The sequence below is a fragment of the Podospora pseudocomata genome (assembly GCF_035222375.1).
Source record: "Podospora pseudocomata strain CBS 415.72m chromosome 2 map unlocalized CBS415.72m_2, whole genome shotgun sequence".
NCBI classification, from domain to species: domain Eukaryota; kingdom Fungi; phylum Ascomycota; class Sordariomycetes; order Sordariales; family Podosporaceae; genus Podospora; species Podospora pseudocomata.
This window is the reverse complement of record NW_026946365.1, coordinates 1940625-1963079: the sequence shown is the minus strand read 5'-3', so window position 1 is coordinate 1963079 and position 22455 is coordinate 1940625. Positions and strand designations below refer to the sequence as shown.

The window sequence follows — 22455 nt, the reverse complement described above, 5'->3', positions numbered from 1 at the left end:
GGAGTTCAGTGATCATCCTCAGCCTGACACGGCAACTCTTGGAATACCGGGTGCTAGACCCAAACATATGAAACAATGGCCCCCAGGCTGGAACCGTTGTGGCTGCACAGCCCCAACATTATTTTAATTAGTCCACCTCCATGTGCAGATGGGGTCCGCGGAGATGCTTCATAAAGAAGGTACATGGTGTTCAAGTACACGGCGTCTGCACTGTCTCATAGGTCGCCTTGCTGTAGTGGTGTACAACAAATGACCACATGCATTTTCAGTGGGGGTCAGTTGCTCCACCGGCCAGCAAAAGGCATCCAGGACTGTAAAATGTCTGAAATTGAAACAAACACTGCAGTCATCACTGCATGTTATCCGCTCATTGTGCACTTTGCTTTGCCGCAGAGCCTCACATGGAAGTTCTGTCAGTTCGCTGTCATCTAGAACTGACCCGAAGCCGTGGGAAGAGGGTACCCAGAAGATTCCAGGACAGAATTCCTTCAATTGTCCCTATTCTTCATCTCACCAAAGCTAGGCTGTGTTTGAAATCAAAAGCCCTCCTCAGACATTGTTACCTAGGTACTTTACCTAGGTAGGTAGCCAACTCTTCGAAACGATGGAAGCCCCAATGCATCTCACAGTGGGCTCCACTCGAACAATTTCAACACCACCAACACCATCGACAACAACAATGTTCTCAGCATCTCCTGCTTTTACCCCGACATTGAGTCCACCAATGACCCCATACTCGCCTCCACTCTCCTCACCAGCATCACCTTTCGGCGTGAGGGCCAGCTTGTGCAGAACCGTGTCCACCATCTTCAAACCCGACATGCAATTCTCGGAGAAAGAAGTGGCCCGGGCCAAAGCTCTCATGTCGGAGCACTGCACTAACAAGAGTCGAAAGTCCAAAGGAGAATTCACCTACAAAGACGCCAATGCGGTTCTCGCAAGTATCGCCGAGGGAAAAGTTCCCGATGCAACTCCAGCCCTTGTCTATGCCTTGCAGACCGACTTCGAAGCCAATGCTTCCATCAAGCGACGGAAGAGTACCAACCTCTTCAAGGTCATGACCGGCCGAGATCAAGAAGATATTCGCAGTGATGTTCTTGAGAGAGCCGTGCAGAATTGCTCATACGAGATCGTCTATGCACTCGCTCTGAAGGCGGACCAAGACGCGTTCGACAGAGCACTTCCGTTTGCCATCACCCAGAATGATACGGCCAAAGTGTCTGTCTTGATATCCGGTGGTGCGAATGCTGAGCCCCTGCATGAGCAGTTTTTGCATGCTGTGGACAACGGTACGAATGACATGCTTCCCCTCCTGCTGGGAAAGCTTAAAGGAGCGTGCGGAGACTGCCGGCACAAGGGGTTGGTGAGGGCTTCAGCATCAGGCAACTACAAGAAGGTTCAGAATTTGCTGGACGCACAGGCGGACCCGAAATTTGAGAATGCAGCTGCACTCAAAGCCGCGATATTGGGTCACCACGAAGATATTGCTGTCGCCATTGCGTCTACACCCGAGATGGCATCTATCCCCCTTGTCTTGGACGCCATGGTGGGAGAAGCATTCACCGCTGGTCTAGACCGGGCCCTGATTGCTTGTCTACAGTCAGGGGCAAAAGGTCCTGTGAGAGATGAAGTCTTGCTTGAAGCTGTCAAACAGAGGCGGTCGGTTGAGCTCATCCAGTCGCTTGTTCAGCATGGCTCATCAATCGAGCATAAGAACGGGGCGGTGATACATGCTGCCATTCAGAGCCGCTCTGTGCCGATGCTCAAAGCCGTGCTGTATGGAGGGCCGTCAAAGCTCGCCATCTCTACAACAGTCGACTCGCTAGCTTCGGTAAGGTCGATTTCAATCATCCACGATATGGCCAGCCTTTTGCTTCCTGCTGGGTTGGAGGGAGAGCCAGTCAACAGGTTGCTCACCATATCGCTCCACGGGGATTCTCTTGAGGGCGACCCTACGTCACGGTCTTCATTGGTGCAATTGTTGGTACAAAGAGCCAATGCAGATGTCAACTTCAACGGAGGTCAGCCGCTTGTGCTCGCTTCGACAAAGGGGTGGCTGGGAATTCTCTCCGTCCTGTTGTCTGGTCCAGTCACTCTACAGTCACTGCAGGCTGCTGTCGCTGCTTCTATTGGCCTTGCAGATAGTGAGGTACGCCTTGAGATTGTCAAACGACTACTGCATGCAGCTGGCTACAATCGCCAACCTCTTGAGCAGTCGGTGTTCCAAGTTGCTTGTAGAAGCTTAGATTTGTCACTCCTCAACCTTCTACCCCATGCCAGTCAGTCACCAGAAGAAGTCTTGGCTGGATTCCGCGCTGCTCTAGCAAATCCTAAATGGCAAATGCCGGCTGGTCTCTCGACAATCCGCGCACTACTTCATCTTGGTGTTTCAGGGAGCGATGTCAGACAAGCTTTCTGTCATGCCGCCAAAAGCTACGAGCGGGATGCTTTCGAGCTCTTCGCTGCCTATGTCGATATTCGCACAGTCATTGATGCCTTGCAGGGTGTCATCCAGACTTCCAAGGACTGGCTCGCTCCGGACGACAAATATCTTTGGCTTGTCCATGATCTGCTCACGTGGGGTGGCCGAGGGAGAGAGCAAGCCAACCACGCCTTTCTTATTGCCATTGAGGCATATCTGATGCACCGTTGTTCAGAGGCTATGGTTGAGACTATTCTCAGTGTTGGACACGCCAATGTCAACTTCCAGTCTGGAGAGGCTCTGAAGCTGGCAGTTAGGGCTGGAAACACTGAAGTCTTGAGGATGCTTCTTGGCCGTGGGGCAACAGTGGACACGATTGAGGGTGCTTTCTTCGAAGTCATGATTACCCCACTGACTGAAGAGACAGCACTTTTGTTCATCGACATTGTCACATCATCTGATGGTTCTAATGTTGTTCAGACGTTCAGAAAGACGATACCCCAACTCCGCACGCCAGTCAGGGAGTGTCTGGCGGCCCATCCTGGTTCCATCAAACTTGTGAAGCGCTTGATTAAGTTGGGCGTCAAATTCGACGTGACAGAACCAACCGCCCTATATGGCAGCGACTATGGTCCTGAGCCTTGTACCGCCCTTCTCTGGAGTTTACTACCTCGACCACCAGGAAGTCGCCCAATTGAGCCAGGTGTCATCCTAGCATTGATTGAAGCCAAAGGTAGGCTGATGTGCCCCAATACTTTCTTCTGAGTATGTGGCTAATAACGGTCGTACAGTAGTCGATGTGAACTTTGTGGCACCGGTTTCGAAGGCCACAGCGCTCATTCTTGCCGCCGCCTTTGGGCATGCTGAAGTTGTCAATCACCTGATTAAAGCCGGGGCAAACACCCGAATACGGGACAGCTTGGACAGTTCGGCTTTGTTCTATGCATCCCGCGAAGGTCACCTTGACATTGTCAAGGCTCTGCTGAAGATGTCATACAGGCCCAACGATGGTAGCCTGCACGAAGCTGCAAGGAACCTCCACAGCAAGGTTTGCCGTGCCCTGATAGCGACCAAGAACTTCTCTGTCAACTTTGCGTCTTTCCTTCACGGGGTTCGAACCCCCTTACATGAAATGGCATGCTGCTGTGATGGGAGTGGCAGTCAGGTGGACATGGAGGACACTCTTCTCGAACTCAAGAAAGGTGGTTTGGACCTTTTCCAATTTTGGAAGACACCGAAATGGAAGAATGCCCTGATATTGGCTCTGGAAAATCCGCGACCGTTCGCAGTGATCAAAGCTCTTCTTGACATGGTCTGGGACGACATCAACAACGACAACAACGTATATACCCTGCAAGAGCCAAGTCCGAAAACGGGAAGCATGATCACTTGTCATTACTCACCAACTATGTATCTCAAATTCCTCCATCCATCAAATTCGGATAAGGAAGCTGAGCTTAACTACGCCCTTGAGCAAATGCTGAGAGATAAGGGGGCTGAGGATAGATACTGGTCTGACGTCGCTGCTGATCAGCCACTCGGCGCAATCGGCTACCCTGAGGCACTTGCAAAAGAGATCAAACGCCTTGAGAAGATCCAGCGGGACCATGATGACCAGCTCCGTCGGGATAAAGAAGCACAATTCCAGAAGATTTTCATTGAGCAAACCCGCCACGAGCAGCGCCTGGTTCAAGAAGGACAAGCTACAGTTCACAAGGTCCAGAATAGCAACATCCTTCATGAGAGCAAGTTGCATCAAGACGCAGAAGTCACACTCCAGCAACTCCAAACATTGGAAGAAAAGAACCACATTGCTCACCGGGGCCGTGTGCTCGCCAACCAAGACAAAGCCGGACTTCTCGCGGTAGACAACAATGGTCTCGCTCAGAAGCATCACATCAACGAGCGCCACCAGCAGGTGATGGACAATCAGAAAGTCCACCTCACACAGATGCTGGACTATCAGGCTTACCGCAAGACCCAAATGATGGATCAGCAAAAGCTCCACCAGACACAGATGACAGACCACCACAAGCTTGTCACTCAGGAGAGAGCCGACTACCAGAAATTCATCACCCAGCAGAGAACAGACTGGCAAAAGGTTCAAGCCGCACAAGCGATCGACCAGCAGAAACTGGCGGCCATGCAGGGAGTCGACCAGCAGAAACTCCTCACTCACAAAACCATGGAAAAGCAAAAGCTCAAGGCCACCGAGGCAATCGATAAGCACAAGGTTCACCAGCTCCACAAGATGAACAAGGAAACCCGCGACAATGTCAAGAAGACAGGCGAGCAGCAAGTCACGCTCAAGAAGTCGATGGCCAAGCTCGATGTGAAGGCGGACCAGCGAAAGTTGGACTTCCAGCGCAGCACAGACCAGAACAAGCTGAACTTCGCACATGCCAGCAATCAGCAAAAGGTGGATTATCAATGGGATGCCCATGACGAGGAATTGAATTTCGAGCAGAACAAGGCAGGGATGAGGCTATTGGAACAGGAGATGTCAAAGCGGATTAGTGGACCAGCGGCTCCGGGGCAAAGGAAGGTCGTGAAGGGAAACCAGCAAGGACCGAGGGGATTCATTGAACAGTAGTGATGGCGCACACATGGTTTTGCCATTTTTTCATTTTTTGTTTATTGAGTTTTCAGATTGACAGTCTAATTTAATGTTTTCCTACCTATGTAAGTGTGTTTTGCTGACGGAAAAGGAGCCAACAATGGGATAATTGTGGGTCTCATGGCAACGTTGTTGCTAGTGTAAATACCCCTATAATGGATCACAGCCTGATAATGCCAAGAGATTCTATTTTATGCTTGGATTTGTGAAGAAAAAAGCAACTTTCTATAATCAAAATGTGCACACATTGGGTTGTTGTGTTGTTGTCGAGATTGTCTCACAAAGCAAGCGATCGATATCGGAAGATAAACAACCACAGCTCCCTCATCGTGAACAAAAACCACAGCACCGGAAAAGACAGCAACCCCGCCGCCGTCAGCGCGATCGACATGGGCACAAAGCTATTTGCAAACTCCCGGTAAGGACCCCCCTCCGGTACCATCTGCACAGCCGTCTGCAGGGCCGCGAGCATCACCGTAACTGCACCGAACAGCAGCAGATACGGCCCGCCAAAACAGGAAAAGAAGGACAACTGGTCGTAGTGAATTTGAAAGTAACCTTCCCCACGGCAGACCATTGTCCAGGCGTTGAGTCTTGGCAAGCGAAGTTCGCCGTAGTGATAGCGTCTGGCCACTTGGGTGTCCCGAAGGTATGCATATGCCTGTATGTAATGCGACCAACCGGCCCAGTCTAGACTCTTGGGGAGGAGTCCCAGGCTTTGGGCCATATCAAAGTCCGACTCGTGTCGGATGAGACGCGAGTAAGTGCGCAGGAAGCCTTGGGCTTCGAGACGGAGGGTGTCTTTGGGGTTGCATAACGTGGGGGTCGTAATGTCCAATCTGCCAGGTCGGTGATGGAGGTGGGCTTTCCAAAACGAGTGGCTGAGCAGATATTTCGGAAGTGGTTTGATGAAAATCCGGTCGATGTTCCAAATGAGGTGCAGATCAGGCCTTTCGGTGATGAGAATCGTGCGCCCTTTGATGGGCTGGTGGTGTAAGGGGGAAATATTCTCAGGCTTGCCGGTCAGGAATAGCAGCGAATAGAGACTGTTCAACCTTTCGGTCGAGAGGTCGGTGGTGAGGAAAGTGACGATCCTCGCATTGTCATTGAACGGAACAGTAGGTTGACCGGGCACGGTGGTGTCCTCGTTTTCTGTGCCTCCGGCAGGTGGGTTCATCGTAGGTCTGGTTTGCTCGTGAGCCGCCATTAGTGGGACCGGGCTTGATTGTGTCGGATGAGGTTGTCGCCGTAGCCTGGCGGCTAGATACGTAAGTCTGGCGCTGTGTCTTGGAGGAGATTCAAGGGAGAAAATGGAAATTGGAGAAGCTGAGTTCTAAATATGGGGCTGCTGAACTAAAACTCTTGAATATGCATTCGATCGACTTCTATCGCGAGCATTTGTGCATTTTCATATATGCACTTAGCCCCAAGAGAGAATAAAGCAAGACTACAAGCGCTGAGTGATTGGGGTCCAACTCAACAATAGCCAGTCATTAAGTCGTCGGTCTTAGCTGGTGGTGTGCCTTGAATTCATGGCGCCAATTTCTTGACTATGCTGGACCAACGAGTGGTTGAGATCTACAAGCCACTGGTGTGTCACACAAGCCTATGGCTGATGACTTGGTTCGTATCGATTTGCCAGGCATTCCCCGCGCGCAGCATTTGTTATGCGTGGAGACGCAAGCCTTTTCTGCAAGGCGTCCACCAACCTGCTATCACGTCTGACCGAGTTTGTGAGTTGGGGCAGTGCCTGTCGCCAGTATGCCACCCGCCCGGGAGGGCGGCGGCGGCTACCATTGATCCTTCCCGCTTCAGGCACAGACGGTTTTCGTAGAACCACGGGTAGTGCCTCATTTCCACCGGACCATGATGTTCACGAGAGCATCATCAGGCTCAGAAGTGATTGGGATTGATAGGTTGCTTTTTCTCAAACAAGGTTATGTGAAAAGGTCGCAATTCAGGTCATGCACATGCATGCAGCTCATGCTGGAACGCCCTTCAACTGGCCAGTACTTCAGGTAAAAGTATCTTATTTCTTGCACTTCGATTGGTCAAATCTTGACCGGCGAAGGCATCATCATAGTCTGAAAATGGTAAGACAGGCACCGGCATAAACATCCCTGAGGGAGGCTTTTGGGGCTCAGACTTGGGGGATTTGATAATGCGGCTGAAAACCATGATGCTTGAGCCTTGTGAGGCACGACGACGCGCAGTCTGAAAGAGCACGAAGACAGGAGTATAAGACCTCTGCCGTGATAGGGACATTCCTGACTTGTGTCTCATGGGCTACCTATCATCATCTTTCTCACTTCAATAGACTTTCTACCTGAGCAACATTTTTAAGTGAATAATACCTTCTTCAAGATGGACCAGCCAAAGCCGACAACCAACGAGGCAAAGAACGAGACCCCAGGGTTGAGCGGGGCTCCCAAGAGCCCAAACCCAGGGGATGGCCCTCCCCAAGTCTCGACAGCGGCTACGAACACTGCCTCGAAACCCAATGGAACCCAGCCAGACCCACCTACTGCAAGTCAATCCGCGGGAGACCCACAGACTTCAAGTGCAACAAAGGTTGTTCCTAGTACCACTCCAGAAGATGCCACAAAGCCAGCGACCGAGAAACCAGTTGTTACTGCCCAAGAACCCAAGTCAGCTTCCAAACCATTGCCTGGTCCCGAGGTACCACTTGTGCCAAGCAACACTGCTCAGACATCCACAGATGTCAAGCAGAAGGACCCTGGAGATGCTGCAAAGCCAAAGGCTTCGAAGACTCCCGGTGGCCTACCGGAGTTTGAACACATTGAACAAAAGCATTTGGGCTTGAGGCAGCTGGTTGCACCTCCTGAGACGGAAGACATCGATGCAGAGTTAGTACCACATGCCTTTCTTACTGAGTGCAGATTATTCATGCTCCTGTACAAGAAACTAACTTGCTTACCCTACCTTAGTGTTGTCTTTGTCCATGGCATTGGTGCCCACCCCTACAACACCTGGAGGCACAAAATCACAAAGACCAACTGGCTTGACGACAAGACGATGTTGCCGGCCGATTTGCCCAAATCGAGAATACTCTTCTTCGGCTACCAGTCGGCCTGGTATGGTCCGAACGCTGTCAGACAAACAGTGAATACAGCGGCTGATCAACTGCTCAACGCCTTGATGGGGAGATTGAGGGAGGTAAGTTGACCCAATTTCTCCTTACTTGAACTAGGTCTAACATTGGGTATTCTCAGAATTGTCCTGAGAGGCCCATCATCTTCGTTGCCCACTGTTTTGGCGGATTGATTGTCCAACGTGTAAGTACCTAACAGGGTCATTCAACTTGGACTCTCACCTGACATCCTTTCCAAACAGGCTTTCCACATTGCCCACTCTCACAGATCCAATTTTCCTGGCCTCATCGATGCCATCACCGGGCTCATATTCCTTGGTACCCCGCACTCTGGTGTAGATGGCAACTCTTCACTGAGCACTCAGGGAGACATCTATCGAGCAATCGTCGCTGCTCAAGTGAAGACTCACTTTGAGACACTCGAGACGATGACACACAACAATCAGATGCTTCATGGAATAGTTCAGGACTTCAACCAAGTGCTGAAGAATGAGGTCAAAGTCCAACCTCACATATATTCTTTCTTCGAGATGTATGCATCCAGTGTGGGGAAGATCGCTGGGATGGGAAACATGCCTCAGGTGAATACCTTTACCCATCAGATTCGACGTCATTCTGAGGATTGACCTCTCATTCTCTATGTTAGGAATTCGTCGTCACACAGTCATCGGCGACAGTGTATGGGCACGGCTCAACCGGTCTCAATGCCAACCACTTCAACATGAACACCTTCGAAGACAATCAAGATGCCAACTACGACGCGGTCTGTCAGCAGATTGTGAGGATGGTGAAGCTTGCAAGGGAGAATCAGGAGAAAAGGAAGCAAGAAGGTACGGCGCTGTCCCATCAAGGCATCGGAGCTTTCGTCAGAACATGGGGTTGGGCGCCCGAAAACTAAGGATTTTCGGATGCATTCGCTCCTTTGAACGACATGCAAGCGGCTTCTCCTTTCCATTTGTACTCGTACGCACGCAAGTCAATAGAAACGTAATCTGACTCTTATACACAACAGATTCTAGGTTCAGTCAATCTCATAGTCACCTGCCGCACCTGGCAAAGCTTCCGATTCCAATCAGGAAGGACGGCCACTTTGTCGAGCGTGCAGATATACTAGGTCTCATTGACAGGAAGTTTCATGAGGAGAATGGTGCCGTGGTAGCACTCACCGGTGGTTTGGGGACTGGGTAAGTACCATAAAGTGCTGAGTCTGATGCCAACTCCCCATGCTAAAATTGGTTTCTGCAGGAGGCTAATCGCACCGCACGCAGAAAGACCCACGTTGCCGTGGAGTATGCTTATCGATATTGCATCGAAAACCCCGGGGCTCATATACACTGGATCGACGCCAGCAGCGCCGAGCAATTCGAATTCTCGTACAAGCGCATAGCGGATGGTCTTCAATTCCGTCTCAGGGACGCAAACTCGCCGCAAGATGTTGTGAGGGACGTCTGTCATGCTCTAAAGAAAAGCACCGATAGTCAGTGGCTGATGGTTGTGGACGGTCTTGATGATGACGCTTCACTCAACTGGATCAAAGATGGTACCCCAAATGATGAGCGGACTCTTTGGGATTTTATCCCCAGAGGAAGACACAGCACGGTGCTGGTTACGACAAGAGAGGCACGTTTGGCACGACGCTTTGCAGGAAAGTCTCAATTTGTGATTGATGTCGCTCCTCTTAGCGGCAAGGACGCTGCATTTATGATTTTGGGCAGGAAGACAACCGACAAACAGAAGTACGACCAAGCCAAAGAGCTGGCCAAAAAGCTTGGGGGCACAGCTGGTGCCCTGGCGCTTCCGCACGCTTACCGTACCAAGGTTGATGGGAAAATCAACTTGAAGGAATACGAAGACATGCTTAAACTCCCCGAATCACAAAAGCAGGATACTACTGGCAATGCTGTTCTTGCTTGGAGGCGACTGTTTAGGGTCCTCGAGAAAAAGCACCGAGATGCGGCAAACTTGCTGTGCTCTGTTGGAGTTCTTGACGTTCAAAGCATTCCAAAGGACTTCTTCCAAAAGGCCGATTGGAAGCTCACCCGGACATTGGAAGTATACGGCATGATCGAGAGGTCGGCGGACGACAGGTTCATTCGGGTAACTGGGATTGTCCGGCTCTGTCTGCAACGCTATCTGGAAGAAGCGAAAGAAAAGGAGTTGGTTGAAGAAAAGGTACTTGACCAGCTTTCACAAGCCCTCAAGGACGGTGATCATGAGTTGGATGACGCATTGCTTCCTAGCATCCTTGCTGCTCTGAGGTTCCAGCCAAAACACTCGGACGGCAAGAAGGCCGCTGCTATCCTACACCTGAAGGTTGCTCAGTACTACCAGCAAATCGGACGCTTGGAAGTAGCAAGAACACACTTCGAAAAAGCTCTTACACCCCGTCCGACAGACCCGCAACAACCTCCCAGATACTTCCTGACAGCCAAAGATGTCGAGACAGCCAGACAAGCCCTCGAAAATCTCGGCCTGGATCAGAAAACGATGCCTGTGGCTGTCAGTAAGAAACCATCATCCCGTGCTTGTTTCATCCCCAACCCTCAGGAGCTGCGCAGCGAGCTTCGGTTTCTAGAAGAGAGCTCTGGACGTGAACACACGAGCACCATTCAAAAGCTAGCCGAACTGGCTGTTTTGAGACTAGCCCACCCAAGCGCGAGACAGCCCAGCAAGACCAAGGCCAACAACCTCGCAAACACCCGCGGCCTCCCAGCACCCACGAGTGGATCTCCAGCTCCTGGTACACTTGGAAACAATGACCCTTCGGGCAACGGCTATTCCTCTTCAGCACCACAGAGTGAAGACGCCCCTGAAGACGACCCGGCTGTCCTCTTTGAACGTCTGCTGGAATCAGCAATAAACACCCACGGCCCCAACACCATGCGCACCGCCAACGCCCACTACTCCCTCGCCATAGCCTACGAGCGGCAGGAAGACTTCTCCAAATCTGAACAACACTTCTCAAAGGCCATTGCCATAGCCCGCGACAGACTTGGCCCTGAAAGCCCAGAGTGTCTCCGCATGTTGCGTGCCCTCGCTTGTCTCTACGCCCGCCAGGGAAACACACAGGCTGAGCAGATGTTCGCGCTCGCCTTGCAGAACCAGATCAAAGTCCTCGGGGACACCCATCCCGAGACCCTCATCACCCGACACAATGTTGCTTTGTTCCTCGAGGAAGCCGAGGAGTGGGAAGCGGCAGGACAGGAGCTGGAGAGGATACTCGGGCTGCAGGGGTATTGGCTTGGGAGGGACGCCCCGGAAACATTACATACGGCACAAAGCCTTGCCCTCAACTATGCTGCCAGAAACAAGAGAAAGGAGGCGGAAGACTTGTTTCGGGCCACGCTCGCAACGCAGGAGCAAGTCTTGGGGGAGACGCACGTCGATACCATGACTACCGCAGAGAGGTTGCGCGAGTTTTTGGAGAATGCACAAGGCGATGGAGGGAAGGGGGATAAGGGGGCGAAGAAGGAGGATAACGATAAGAAGGGGGTCAAGGATGGGAAGAAGGGAAAGAAGTGATGTTAACCTAGGTAACCTGGATGCGAAGCATATGTGTGCGAGTTGTGAGTCGTAAAACGGGGTAGAACGTATTTTCTTTTCTGTCTCCTGGAGTATATTTTGGTTGCGATATCTTATTGGCTTGGTTGAGGAATATCAGGTGAAAAGTGAAGGAAAAAAAGAACGCCCGACTTGTAGCCCGTAGTTCACAATAATATCCAGTTTTTATTGCCAGTAGGCTCCATGCGCAAGATCAACATGTGGATATCGAAGTGCAGACGCCCGAAAAACACCGAGGAACCAAGGTTTACAGGGGAGTTCTCGATGAGAATTGAACCCTGGTTTTTCTGGGCAACAGACAGCAGACAATTGTGAGATTTTACACTCCCAAGTCGCCTTCTCACATCTGACCATGGCCAATCCTTGGAGAAGTGACATGAAAGTTAACGTTGCTTGGGAGGTGCTTCGGAGCTCTGAACTTAATGGCCTGAGGTGTTGTGTCTGGCATCGATCCAACATGGAAGGATCATGGATGAAAATTGGCAACTGTGTGCAAATTGTCACTGTTAGCGCTGCTATCAATCCAAGCATGGGTTTTGTGACAAGAGAAAGCTGGGCATGACCATTGGCGATGGCAGCTCTCTGATGTTGTCCAATTGCCCTTTTGGGACAAGCCGAGCGCTACCATTGGTTGAAGCTAGCGCAAAATGTTACGCCCAACGCGGTGTTCGCGCGTTGAAGGATATCTTCTTCTGAGCAATTGAAGGCCACCGATTGGGAATCGAGCCTCATCAGTTCCTGGAATGGGACCAACCATTAGTTGCTTGCTGCAGGGAAACGCAATGTGTTCTGCCTGACTGTTTGATGTTGTGTGACACCGAGCTGAGCGATGAGGTGGCTCACCGAGCCGTGGTGCTGCAGCTGAATGCCATTGTAACCAGAACTCGTCACAAAGAAACAACCCATTATTTCAACGACTGAGCAAACTCGCAAATGTGCAGAATCCCATCTGATATAGTGTTGATGGAACTGCGACCTGATGGACAGCTACCAAAAAACGTGGCTCCCTCAACGGCGAATCAAGCTCGCGCCCTGACAGGTGGAGCATAACGTGGCTGTGCCTGAAAATGGCTGCGTCAGCCACACTTACCCCATTACAGACCCAGCCCCCTGACTTCGAGCGCCGGCTCAGGGATGCCGAACTATCCACACCTTGAAACCAGGCAGCCCAAGATGCAGGCCCACAACCGCCAGCGCGCGCAGTTGCAGTCACGCACCAACAGTGGACTCAGCGGCTACTTCAGGTATATATCTTGAAGTTGCTCACAGTCTGCTGGCCGATGTCTTTGCTCGACAACCAGCTCCAGCGCCATGCCTATCTTTGCCAACACCCCCGAATCTCGCCTTGGCCGTTCCGACTCGAAAGATCCAGGGACGACATGTCGAGGAATCACAGGCAGCGGCCGCCCATGTAGGCGCTCGCTCCTCAGTGATGATGCCCCTCCCCCGCCAAAGTCCAAGAGAAACAAACTCCAAGTCGACGACCCGAGCGATCCAGACTTGTACTGCTGGCAACACAAGGAACAGGCGGCCATGTCCGCCCACTCGAGCCCCGGCCCGAAGCTGTCTCATACACCGATACTGGAGGGACGAACGAGCATAGACACTCTTGCGGAGAGGCTAGGTCTCGTGAAGACACATTCTGAACCTAGGCCCAGCAAATACAGCGGCGGATACTCCCAGTCAGCGCACCCAGAAAAGAAGAAGGGCATCACCTGCTGCTTCTGCTTTACACTTCCGCTCGACGATCTCGTGCCTCCCCCTCGCCCTCAGCCCGTGCCACTTCAGAAGCCTACATCAGCTTCGGTGCCTTATAGGCCGAGCGGGAACAAGCCCTCAAGACCAAGTTCGGCCAGGCCTCCTTCTGCGCGTCCGACATCTTCGCAGAAGAAGAACCATGCCGCGTTGATTCCCGCGGATGCGCCCCCCGAAACCGCCGCGAAGCTAGCAAAAGAATTAGCCAAGCCCTTCTCGGAAAATGACGACCCTGGCTACATTTACATCTTCTGGCTGACTCCAGAGTCTCAACCTTTGACCCCCGCAGCGGAGACCGCTCGTTCCTTGCTATCACCATCTGCTCGACCGTCAGGTTCCAGGACGATAAGCGACATGCTCGCCTCGTTTGCCGCCTTTATCGACGACGACGACGATGACAGACCCCGTCCCAGCAGTGGTAATGGAAGAAGTTCGCACACCAACAAGAAGATTCTGTTGAAGATTGGTCGGGCTACCAACGTCCAGCGCAGGTTGAACGAATGGCAGCGGCAGTGCGGGTATAACATCTCGCTTATTCGGTACTATCCGTATGTCCCGTCCAACAGCACAACTACGACGGAGCGCAAAGTACCTCATAGTCACAAGGTGGAACGCTTGGTGCACATTGAGCTAGATGGTCTTGGGCTGAGAGCTGGAGATCGTGGCAAGTGCGAGGCTTGTGGCAAGGAGCACCGGGAGTGGTTCGAGGTCGAGGCGAGCAGGAAGGCGGTTGAGGTGGTGGATGATATTGTGAGGAAGTGGTCGGACTGGGACGAGACCCAGGCTTGATGACTGGTTTGTTGTTTGGAGTTTGGGCGGCATGGCATTTAATCTTCAAGAGGTCATCACACGGCAAAGAGCCGTAAGCGTCTGCATATATCGCGATTAGAAAAGCATTTTGAAGCCATTATTCTTTGTTGACCAAACAAACGCTCCCCTTGATCCAAGCCACAAACGCCGGTACCAAGCATCCCAACCTGATCCTGACCCGACCCAATGCTAATAAGCCAACCACGACGTTCAACGTCTCTGACAAATACAAAAAAGTGCTGCAGCAACACTCAAAGAGAAGCCATGCTTTCCGGCAGCGCATTGAACCCGATGATACCATCAGCCAGCACCTCATCGCCTCTGGTCATGGAAACTCTCCGTCCGATGATGCCTATCCCAACCACAAGTGACAGCTCCTCTCGGAGCGCAATCTCATAGTGTGCTTCTATGGATGTGCTTGGGAGAGAGAATTGCTGGAGCAGTCCGGATTCTCGGATGGGTTTGCTCATGTCGCCCGAGACACTAGAACTTCATTAGTCTCTGGATGAGAGATGGTAGTTAACAAGGTGGTGAGCGTACTGGATGGATACTAGGACATCTTCATCATCCTTCTTAGATGGCACTGGTGAAGAGGATCGTGAAGAACAGGCTGAGCCTGATGAAGGAGACGAGAACCGGACGTGGGTAGCGCTTGAACTGGAAGGAGTGGATGGATTGTGGAAGAGGAGGTTTCCTAACGATTGGCGGGTGGAGGACGAGTAGAAGTCTACACGAGCACCGACTCTGGGGAGGTTGGAGGGGGTTTCTGGGCCGCACATTTCGTTGGCTGTGATGTAGATATTTGAAGCTGGGATTGAAGATGAGCAAACTCAAGATGATGGGACACAGTTGTATTTATTCCAGCTATCAAGGTAGTTCCATCCTACTTCACCTGCCGGGATACATGAGCTTCCCGCTCGCCTCTCGTTGCGCGCATATCTCAAAGGTGTCTCAAGATGCAGAAGGCCAGGCCATCAAGGTTGGTGAAGGGCAGGGCCATCAAGGTCGGGAAGCAGGGTTGTGTGAGGGCGACCCGTGCCAGAAATCTGGGGATATGACCCAGGGTTGTAGCCACCTGACCAATGAGATGCTATGGCACTGCTTGGCGGCCTGTTTTGGGAAGGGGGTGCCCCACCATGATCCGCAACGCTGCAACGCTCGGAGATCCGGCCGCGCGACAAGAGGGACGCGGTCGATTGAGCATGTTTGCGCGGGTTGGTTCAGAGTGACAAGGACACCGCTCACAACCGTTCGCCATCACCAAACTGTCGTCCGCTGTCAATACCGCATTGTCGGCATCTCCACAAGGAAAGCAGAAGACAGCTGATCCGCCGAGGACTGCGTTGAGCACGTTTCACTTTTGGGGAGCTTTCATTCGTGGACATCTCTGGGGATCTCTGGGGACCTTGATAGCTGGCAATCATGGTCAACTTTGACAATATCTTGAAGTATCTCGCCGTCCAGGCGCCTTTGAGGGCCTTCTCCGGCGAGGACTTTAACGCTACCAAGATGGCTGTTCAAGAGTACACCCTGCCGGCATTGCCATATGCTTACAATGTAAGTCTTGACTGCTCCGTCTGCTAGGTGTCATGCGCTAACACTGAATTGCAGGCTTTGGAACCACACATTTCAGCCCAGATCATGGAGCTGCACCACAGCAAGCACCACCAGGCCTATGTGACAAACTTGAACAACGCTCTCAGGTTGCACGTTGCTGCTGTTGGCGCAGGCGATATTGCCAGTCAGATCGAGATGCAGCAGGTCATCAAGTTCAACGGTGGTGGGCATATCAACCACTCGCTGTTCTGGAAGAACCTCGCCCCAGCCGAGAGCGAAGAGACAAAGCCCGAGGCTGCAAAAGAGCTGGTGGCTGCTGTCGAGAAGACCTGGGGCAGTCTGGACGACTTCAAGAAGGCTTTCTCTAGCACCTTGCTGGGGATTCAAGGAAGTGGCTGGGGCTGGCTGGTCAAGGACAGTGCGAATGGGTTGCGGATCGTGACCACCAAGGATCAAGATCCGGTGGTTGGACAAGATGTTCCCGTGTTTGGTGTCGATATGTGGGAGCATGCTTACTATCTTCAGGTAATTTTTTCCGAGCTCTTTTCTTTGCTGTATCTTGAAAGCTAACATCCGGTTCCTAGTATCTCAACGGAAAGGCTGCGTATGTCGAGAATATCTGGAACGTCATCAACTGGAAGACGGCCGAGGAGCGCTTCTTGGGCACCAGCGAAGCTACAAAATTGTAACGTTTCCTCGTAGGGTAGGTATTTTGTTGGACATGTTGTTCAGCGGTCGTTCGAATATGACATCAAGACATTCTCAGTTCATCATCCTCGCTCCTCCAAGACACCTAGGCCTCCGGGTTTGTGCATCCGTCATTATCGTGTCCAGGATCATCCCCTCACTCCCAGTCACAGGTTTCAGAACTCGATTTTTTTCAGCAGCTTTCTCACCGAGACCTCGAGTTCTCGAGCAATCTGTCGAGCCCCAGTGTCCCTTGAACCCTCGATGTTCCGCACCGGAGAACACAAACAGACGCCAGAAACTTCTATTACTTACCAAAATAGCAGGTCAGGTTGTTCTCGGAACTGGGCGAGTCTGACCACTATCCCCGTATTCTCCGGTCGGGATGGTTGATGGACAGGCCCGACGTCCGTCACTAAGGCTTCCAATCCCGAGTCTCCAGGTTTCTTGCCTCCTGGTCACCGCTTCAATACTTTAATGCACGACTCCGTCCACGACAGCATCCTCATTTATCTGACGTGCATCTCATTTGCTTGGAAACACGCCGCCAGCCACCCCGGGCCCCGGATCACCGATCTTCAAGCATGACAGGTAACGCGCACAGCAGACGTCGTCAACATGCAAGATCTGGTGGGCCCCTTTCCAAGGCCGTTTCCGCAGGTCGGTCCGCCAATTTCTTTGGTGAAAAAGCCCGCTTATTCGGTTGTACCCCCTGGGCGTTAGCTATGGCAGCCGCATCGCCCGTCTGTGATGGGGAAGCACGGCTTTCGTGTCGCCTTGCCATCGGCCAGCCGCAGGTCAGCCGCTGCAGGAACGAGGAGAATCAGAGTCATGAACAATACGAGTGCCTTTCCACAGCTGGAGCTGTCTCTGTTTGACTCAACTAATACCGTGCATTCATCGCTGTGCCCGCCATGCTATTTTTCCATCGCTCGTGGCAGACATGCGGGTGTATTCCTTTCCACGTGGAGGTCGGTGTATCTTGACTTTCTGCTAACATTCTTCGCAGTTACTATTGTCGACGCTAGGTGAACAGAGATGGATTGTTCCGTGATATATCTCGATAAATGGCAAAGTTGGGTATGCGTCGGCAGACCACAGCCAATCTTGACACCACATGTCCTCTCATGCGCGTCGACTGTGGCTGTCCCTGACACCTAGCAGCTACCCATGCAAAGACAAGCCAACCCTGTATCAAGACATTCCGCTGGCAACGACGAACTGCTTGTTTAGATCCCAGACTTCTTTTCTAGAGTCTGTGACATCTACTCTGAGACCAACGAGCAACCAAAATCGTTTCCAGCTCCCGTTTCTTACCAATACCGAGCGTCGAGCCGCGCATGGTACAACCAACCAGCAAACCTACTCGTCATGTAACAGCCATCATATAACGTTGAAAAATCCTTTCGGCTATCTCGCATTCCCTCCCGGTGCAGTGCGCACGCCACCGGTAGTATGCGGCCGTGAAAAGCATCGGGACGGTGCAGCTGCATGCAAACGGGACTCAGCAACAGCTGAATGGCTCGCTTGCAGAGGACTCACCAGGATTCCCCGGGTCTCTGTTTAGTCTTTTCCCGTTCGAGGCTGTTTTAATGTCACACAAGGCCGTCTCCAAAACGTCCTTTCCTTGGCGAGATCGGTTTGCCTTTGGCAACGGTCGAAGGTGGCGCACCGTGGAAACACTCACGACACACTCCAGGTGCGTCCTTTCATACCGGCGGATCAATACATTTCAAGCCACATCGGTCTGGCTCCTTCCCCAAATGAGTGCAAACATGAGGTTGGTGACATCTTGCTTGGACCGGGGTTGTTCCTGTGATGAAGGGCAAACTCGGCCGGTGACGGGGGCACAGCTCTGGCCAAACAGGAGGATGGGAAACGAAACATGTTGCTGGTTGTGGAATGATATAAGAAGGTCATGAGGATGCTTTTTGCGATGGTTCTCTTCTTCTTCAGCCAGCAGGTCGCTTTCCTCCGTCCATTCAGAGGTGCCGCTACGTTCTTTTTAGCATACGATAAGGCTCTACCGCCGCCATGTTGGGAGGTATTCACTCGTTGGCTCTGTTGAGTCTTGGGTATGTTGACTTCTTTAACTCACATGACACAGTAACTGATCTTTAATAGCCATGCCGTTGCTTTAGCGCACATTCCTGTTGACCGCGGCCATGTTGTCCACGCCGAATCCACAGAGACCGTTACAGAAACAGTGACAGTTCGCATCGGCTCTTGCACCCCTACCTATGCTACGACCACGGTCACAGTCTATGGCGGTTGCTCTTCATCCCGTGCTGCTCCCACTACGACTTCCTGCACACTTGGACACACGGTCTCCAACCTTCCAGGAAGCTCCTCGCTATCCTCATCTGCATGGTTCAACCACACTTCAGCACCCCTTTCCACCACCGGCATCGTTGGCCCGACCGGTGGGACAGCCCCGACAGGAGGCACAACCTTGCTTCCATCATACGCAAACTCGACCTATGTCTGGAGTAGCCGCACCAGTCTTCCTAGCAGTGGTACTGCTCCCTGGGGTACTGCTCCCTGGGGCACTGGACCCAGCGACTCACTTGCGTCTGCTACACCAACAGGTCGCTGGAATACCACTGCTCCTGTGGTGCCAACTGGAGTCAGCACAGCACCTATGGAAACATTCCCTTCCATCACGGATGACCTGACGTCGACTGTTGCTGCCAGTGTCTCCTCGGTTCCCACTGGTTCCAGCACAGAAGGCGTCGATCCAGTTGGGACCACTTCTTCTGTGGCCACCGAGCTGCCGGTGACCTCTGAAGTCGACTCGACTAGCTTTGTGACTTTGACCTTGACGTCGTCCGTCTTCGCCACAGTCACGGCGCCCTCCACTTCTCGCTGGATTCCTTGGCCAACAGGCACTGGTGGTACTGGATATCCCTTCCCTCACCCGAGCGGGACTGGTATCTGGAGCAACCATACCTCTGGCGCCCCGTACTCGTACCAGCCGAGCGTGACGTATCAGACGACATCGTCAGGTACGTGTTGCACGATGACTTCTGTGTCAACATCAGTAGCTAACTCATTGGTAGTTCGAACAGGTTCATACACCGACACTTACGAGCCAACATACATATCCTCAACCACAGTCAGCGAGGTGATTGTCACCCCTATTTCGTCATCTCGCGGCTTCACGGCTCCCACGTCGTGGAGCGTGAGCACCCTTCCCAGCTCTTCTGGTGCCGAAACAAGCACCTATGATCCAATCTCCGAGACCGAGCCGGGCAGTCCTTCGACATCGATTACTGGTCTACCCAACTCCTCGTTGCCCACAGTTCCCCCCTCATCTGAAGGCTCTGTAGCTACGACCGGAACCAACGACCCTGTGCTGTCCTCCTCTTCTGCTCTCCCCACCGACAACACGTCGATCAATGGCTCTACTATACCGACTACGAGAACATATATCGAGCCAACATCGTCGGAGCCGACCATCTTTACAACAGGCACCGCTGACCCTATCCTCTCTTTCACTTCCACCCTCACTTCCGGTGCCACATCTCGGCCTGTTTTCGTCAACACTACAACGACCAGAGCCGAGACTGCCATTCCCACTTCGAGCACCACCAGCAGGCCTGTTTACGGCAGCTACACCTTCTCTTTCCCTTCTAGCTTGAACCGCTCTTCCACTGTCTTGTCTGGCACGGCCAGTGTCGACCCTACTTACACCACTGGAAGCGTTGATCCCACTGGAGTAACTTCGTCTTCATACACCACCACTTCAGCCTCTTTGTCGGAGACTGTGATTGTTGACCCAACAGCCTCGTACACCACCTCCTTCCCCTTAAGTGAGACTGCAAGCGTCGACCCCACTGGAGCCTCTACCTCCTCTTACGCCACCTCTTCATCTCCCTTGTCCGAAACAGCAGTTGTCGACCCAACAGCTTCTTACACTTACACCTCCACCACCTCGGCATCGGTCATCGACCCCACAGAGTCCTACACCTCCTCAGCCCCCATCTCAGAAACGGGATCCGTCGACCCAGTCTCCACAACTTCCACTTCCAGCATTCCCTTCTCAGAAACTGGCACAACCGAGCCCACACTTCTCCCATCTACGTCATCCCATCAATACTCCAACACAACCACACCCGCTACTGAAACCGCCTCTGTCGACCCAACCGGTGTGACCACAGAGTCCAGTGCCGCCCAACCAACCACCTTCTCGACTCTGACCGCAACCACCACCACTGCTACCTCTGACGAAACAACCAGCACCCCGACTGAGACGCCTGAGCCTGGGTATGGATATGGAGGGGGTTATGGCTATGGGTACTGGAATCGGTATGGAGCGGCGAGGTGGGGGAGGGTGAAGGCTGCTGTTGAGGGGAAGGGGAAGGGTCATCCTGGACATTAGCACAGTCACGGGGGGAGAGAGCAAGCTTGTGAGCAGGTTGATGGTAGAGTGAGATTGGGGAGGGAAGTAATAAGGAGGGAAAATGGGTAATCATTGGGGCGGTAAAGAGAGAGATTGAGATTTAGATTACTATTCTTTGGAGATATTTTACAGATTGGAATTTACTTTGTTCTTGTTCTGATGGTTGATTAACAGTTGAAGGTTGCGGCTGTTTGTTTTGGCTCATCATTGTGGGTTTGTGATGGGGGGTGGGGGGTGGTGTTTTGTTTGATCTGTTGTTCTTTCGTCTGATCTTTTTCTGTGTGTGTGTGTGTGTGTGTGTGTGTGTGTTATTAGCGTCCAATCGGGTCGGACTGTGGCCCGTGGCCCCGTAGGGGTCACGTGCCCGAGCCTTCCTCGCCTGGCCCCCGGATGGGGATGTGGACGGCCCAAGATTCTAATACTACCGCTAATACTAGCTGACAGGGCGCTTCGCGTTACAAAAGAGAGATATTTACATAGGAGAGTGAGGTCTGCTTGCCTCAGGGCTCTGGTCCCCGAGGGCTTATAGTACCTCCCGGTGTCCGTCGCGTATCCCTGCCGTTGTCATCCCGGTCTTGGCCGCTTGTCCTCATCTTCGTCATTCTTCCGCCTGGTCATACGCTCCCGAGCTTTCCACCCACTCAGCGTACTTCCTCCAGTCCTTGCCCAGGAGCTTCTGCGGTCTCCTGAGCGCTCTTCGAATTTCGCTGCTCCAGGGGCCCCTCGCCCGTGCCTCCGGGCACACCGCGAAATGTCCGACCTCCGTCGGTTGTCCACATCGGCACGCCCTGTAAGATTCGTGGCCGAGCCGTACGTGGTATGCTTCGTAGTCCCCGTGCCCTGTCCTCTCTGCCAGGAGGTGGTGTAGAGTCTTTCGTGCCAGAGTTAGCTCCGGAGGCGGTTGCTTCCCCGGTCCTGGGATTGCTAGCCGGGCGTACCTCTCTGGTCTGTTCGCCGCCCACCATGCGCTCCACGCCTCGCGCTTCAGGGCCCTGGTCTTGGCCTTGACCGCCGTGAGGGCCGGGGAGAAACCGGGGTCCGGGAGAGAGCCTCCCAAAGCTGCTTGGGCGTCGGCTGCTTCGTTCCCTTGGATTCCCATGTGCCCTGGCGCCCAGTGTGCCGAAAAGGGGGGCTCCGGGTCCTTCCAGGCGTAACCTATCGCTCTGAAGGCTTCCTGGGAGTTGTCTGACGGGCGTCCCGTGATGCCATACAGCACGGCCGAGTTGTCGATGAAGAGCCTGACCCTCGGGGGGGCTGTACCCCTCCTGATGTGCTCCCGGGCCCAGACGCTTGCGTGCGCGGCCCCGACGGCCTCCCCGTCGAAGGCCTCAGAGTCTCCAAGTCGTCCGTGTCCTTCGCAGATCTTTTGCCCGTCCACGTATGCCACGAAGCCCCACCCTACTTGTTTCGGGAGGCCCGGCGCCGGTGCCGTGATCTTTTTCTGTATTGTTGTGTCGAGGGAAATTTTTTTGCCGTTTTCGGACTCGCTTATGGGGTGTCGCAATAACAAGTGGCACCCCACCCTCTTTGCT

The 22455-nt window shown here is 52.8% G+C and overlaps 8 protein-coding genes across 8 annotated transcripts; 5 read left to right on the top strand and 3 right to left on the bottom strand.

The window, feature by feature from the left end:
- Positions 1 to 604: 604 nt before the first annotated feature.
- QC762_204520 (uncharacterized protein) lies at positions 605 to 5015 on the top strand (the record flags this gene model as incomplete). Its single annotated transcript, XM_062887342.1, has 3 exons — positions 605 to 3155; positions 3214 to 4523; positions 4572 to 5015. 3 exons carry the CDS (start codon positions 605 to 607, stop codon positions 5013 to 5015), a joined length of 4305 nt encoding a protein of 1434 aa, XP_062747157.1.
- A 301-nt stretch (positions 5016 to 5316) lies between these two features.
- QC762_204510 (uncharacterized protein) lies at positions 5317 to 6246 on the bottom strand (the record flags this gene model as incomplete). The annotated part of the gene is made up of 1 exon (XM_062887341.1): positions 5317 to 6246. The coding sequence occupies one exon, from the start codon at positions 6244 to 6246 to the stop codon at positions 5317 to 5319; it is 930 nt and encodes a 309-aa protein (XP_062747156.1).
- A 1157-nt stretch (positions 6247 to 7403) lies between these two features.
- QC762_0035700 (uncharacterized protein) lies at positions 7404 to 11673 on the top strand (the record flags this gene model as incomplete). Its single annotated transcript, XM_062883286.1, has 7 exons — positions 7404 to 7906; positions 7988 to 8216; positions 8273 to 8335; positions 8394 to 8732; positions 8798 to 8981; positions 9164 to 9335; positions 9420 to 11673. 7 exons carry the CDS (start codon positions 7404 to 7406, stop codon positions 11671 to 11673), a joined length of 3744 nt encoding a protein of 1247 aa, XP_062747155.1.
- A 1350-nt stretch (positions 11674 to 13023) lies between these two features.
- Positions 13024 to 14256, top strand: QC762_0035680 (uncharacterized protein; the record flags this gene model as incomplete). Its single annotated transcript, XM_062883284.1, has 1 exon — positions 13024 to 14256. One exon carries the CDS (start codon positions 13024 to 13026, stop codon positions 14254 to 14256), a length of 1233 nt encoding a protein of 410 aa, XP_062747153.1.
- QC762_0035690 (uncharacterized protein) lies at positions 13524 to 13994 on the bottom strand (the record flags this gene model as incomplete). Its single annotated transcript, XM_062883285.1, has 2 exons — positions 13524 to 13656; positions 13912 to 13994. 2 exons carry the CDS (start codon positions 13992 to 13994, stop codon positions 13524 to 13526), a joined length of 216 nt encoding a protein of 71 aa, XP_062747154.1.
- A 272-nt stretch (positions 14257 to 14528) lies between the features above and the next one.
- Positions 14529 to 15387, bottom strand: QC762_204470 (uncharacterized protein; the record flags this gene model as incomplete). The annotated part of the gene is made up of 2 exons (XM_062887340.1): positions 14818 to 15387; positions 14529 to 14760 (listed from the first exon to the last, which is right to left on the bottom strand). Exons 1-2 carry the CDS (start codon positions 15054 to 15056, stop codon positions 14529 to 14531), a joined length of 471 nt encoding a protein of 156 aa, XP_062747152.1. The 5' UTR covers positions 15057 to 15387.
- Positions 15388 to 15434: 47 nt separating this feature from the next.
- SOD2_1 (Superoxide dismutase [Mn], mitochondrial) lies at positions 15435 to 16523 on the top strand (the record flags this gene model as incomplete). Its single annotated transcript, XM_062887339.1, has 3 exons — positions 15435 to 15834; positions 15889 to 16359; positions 16419 to 16523. The coding sequence occupies exons 1-3, from the start codon at positions 15700 to 15702 to the stop codon at positions 16521 to 16523; spliced, it is 711 nt and encodes a 236-aa protein (XP_062747151.1). The 5' UTR covers positions 15435 to 15699.
- Positions 16524 to 18555: 2032 nt separating this feature from the next.
- On the top strand, positions 18556 to 21224 carry QC762_204450 (uncharacterized protein; the record flags this gene model as incomplete). The annotated part of the gene is made up of 3 exons (XM_062887338.1): positions 18556 to 18596; positions 18646 to 19526; positions 19581 to 21224. The coding sequence occupies 3 exons, from the start codon at positions 18556 to 18558 to the stop codon at positions 20900 to 20902; spliced, it is 2244 nt and encodes a 747-aa protein (XP_062747150.1). The 3' UTR covers positions 20903 to 21224.
- Positions 21225 to 22455: the final 1231 nt, after the last annotated feature.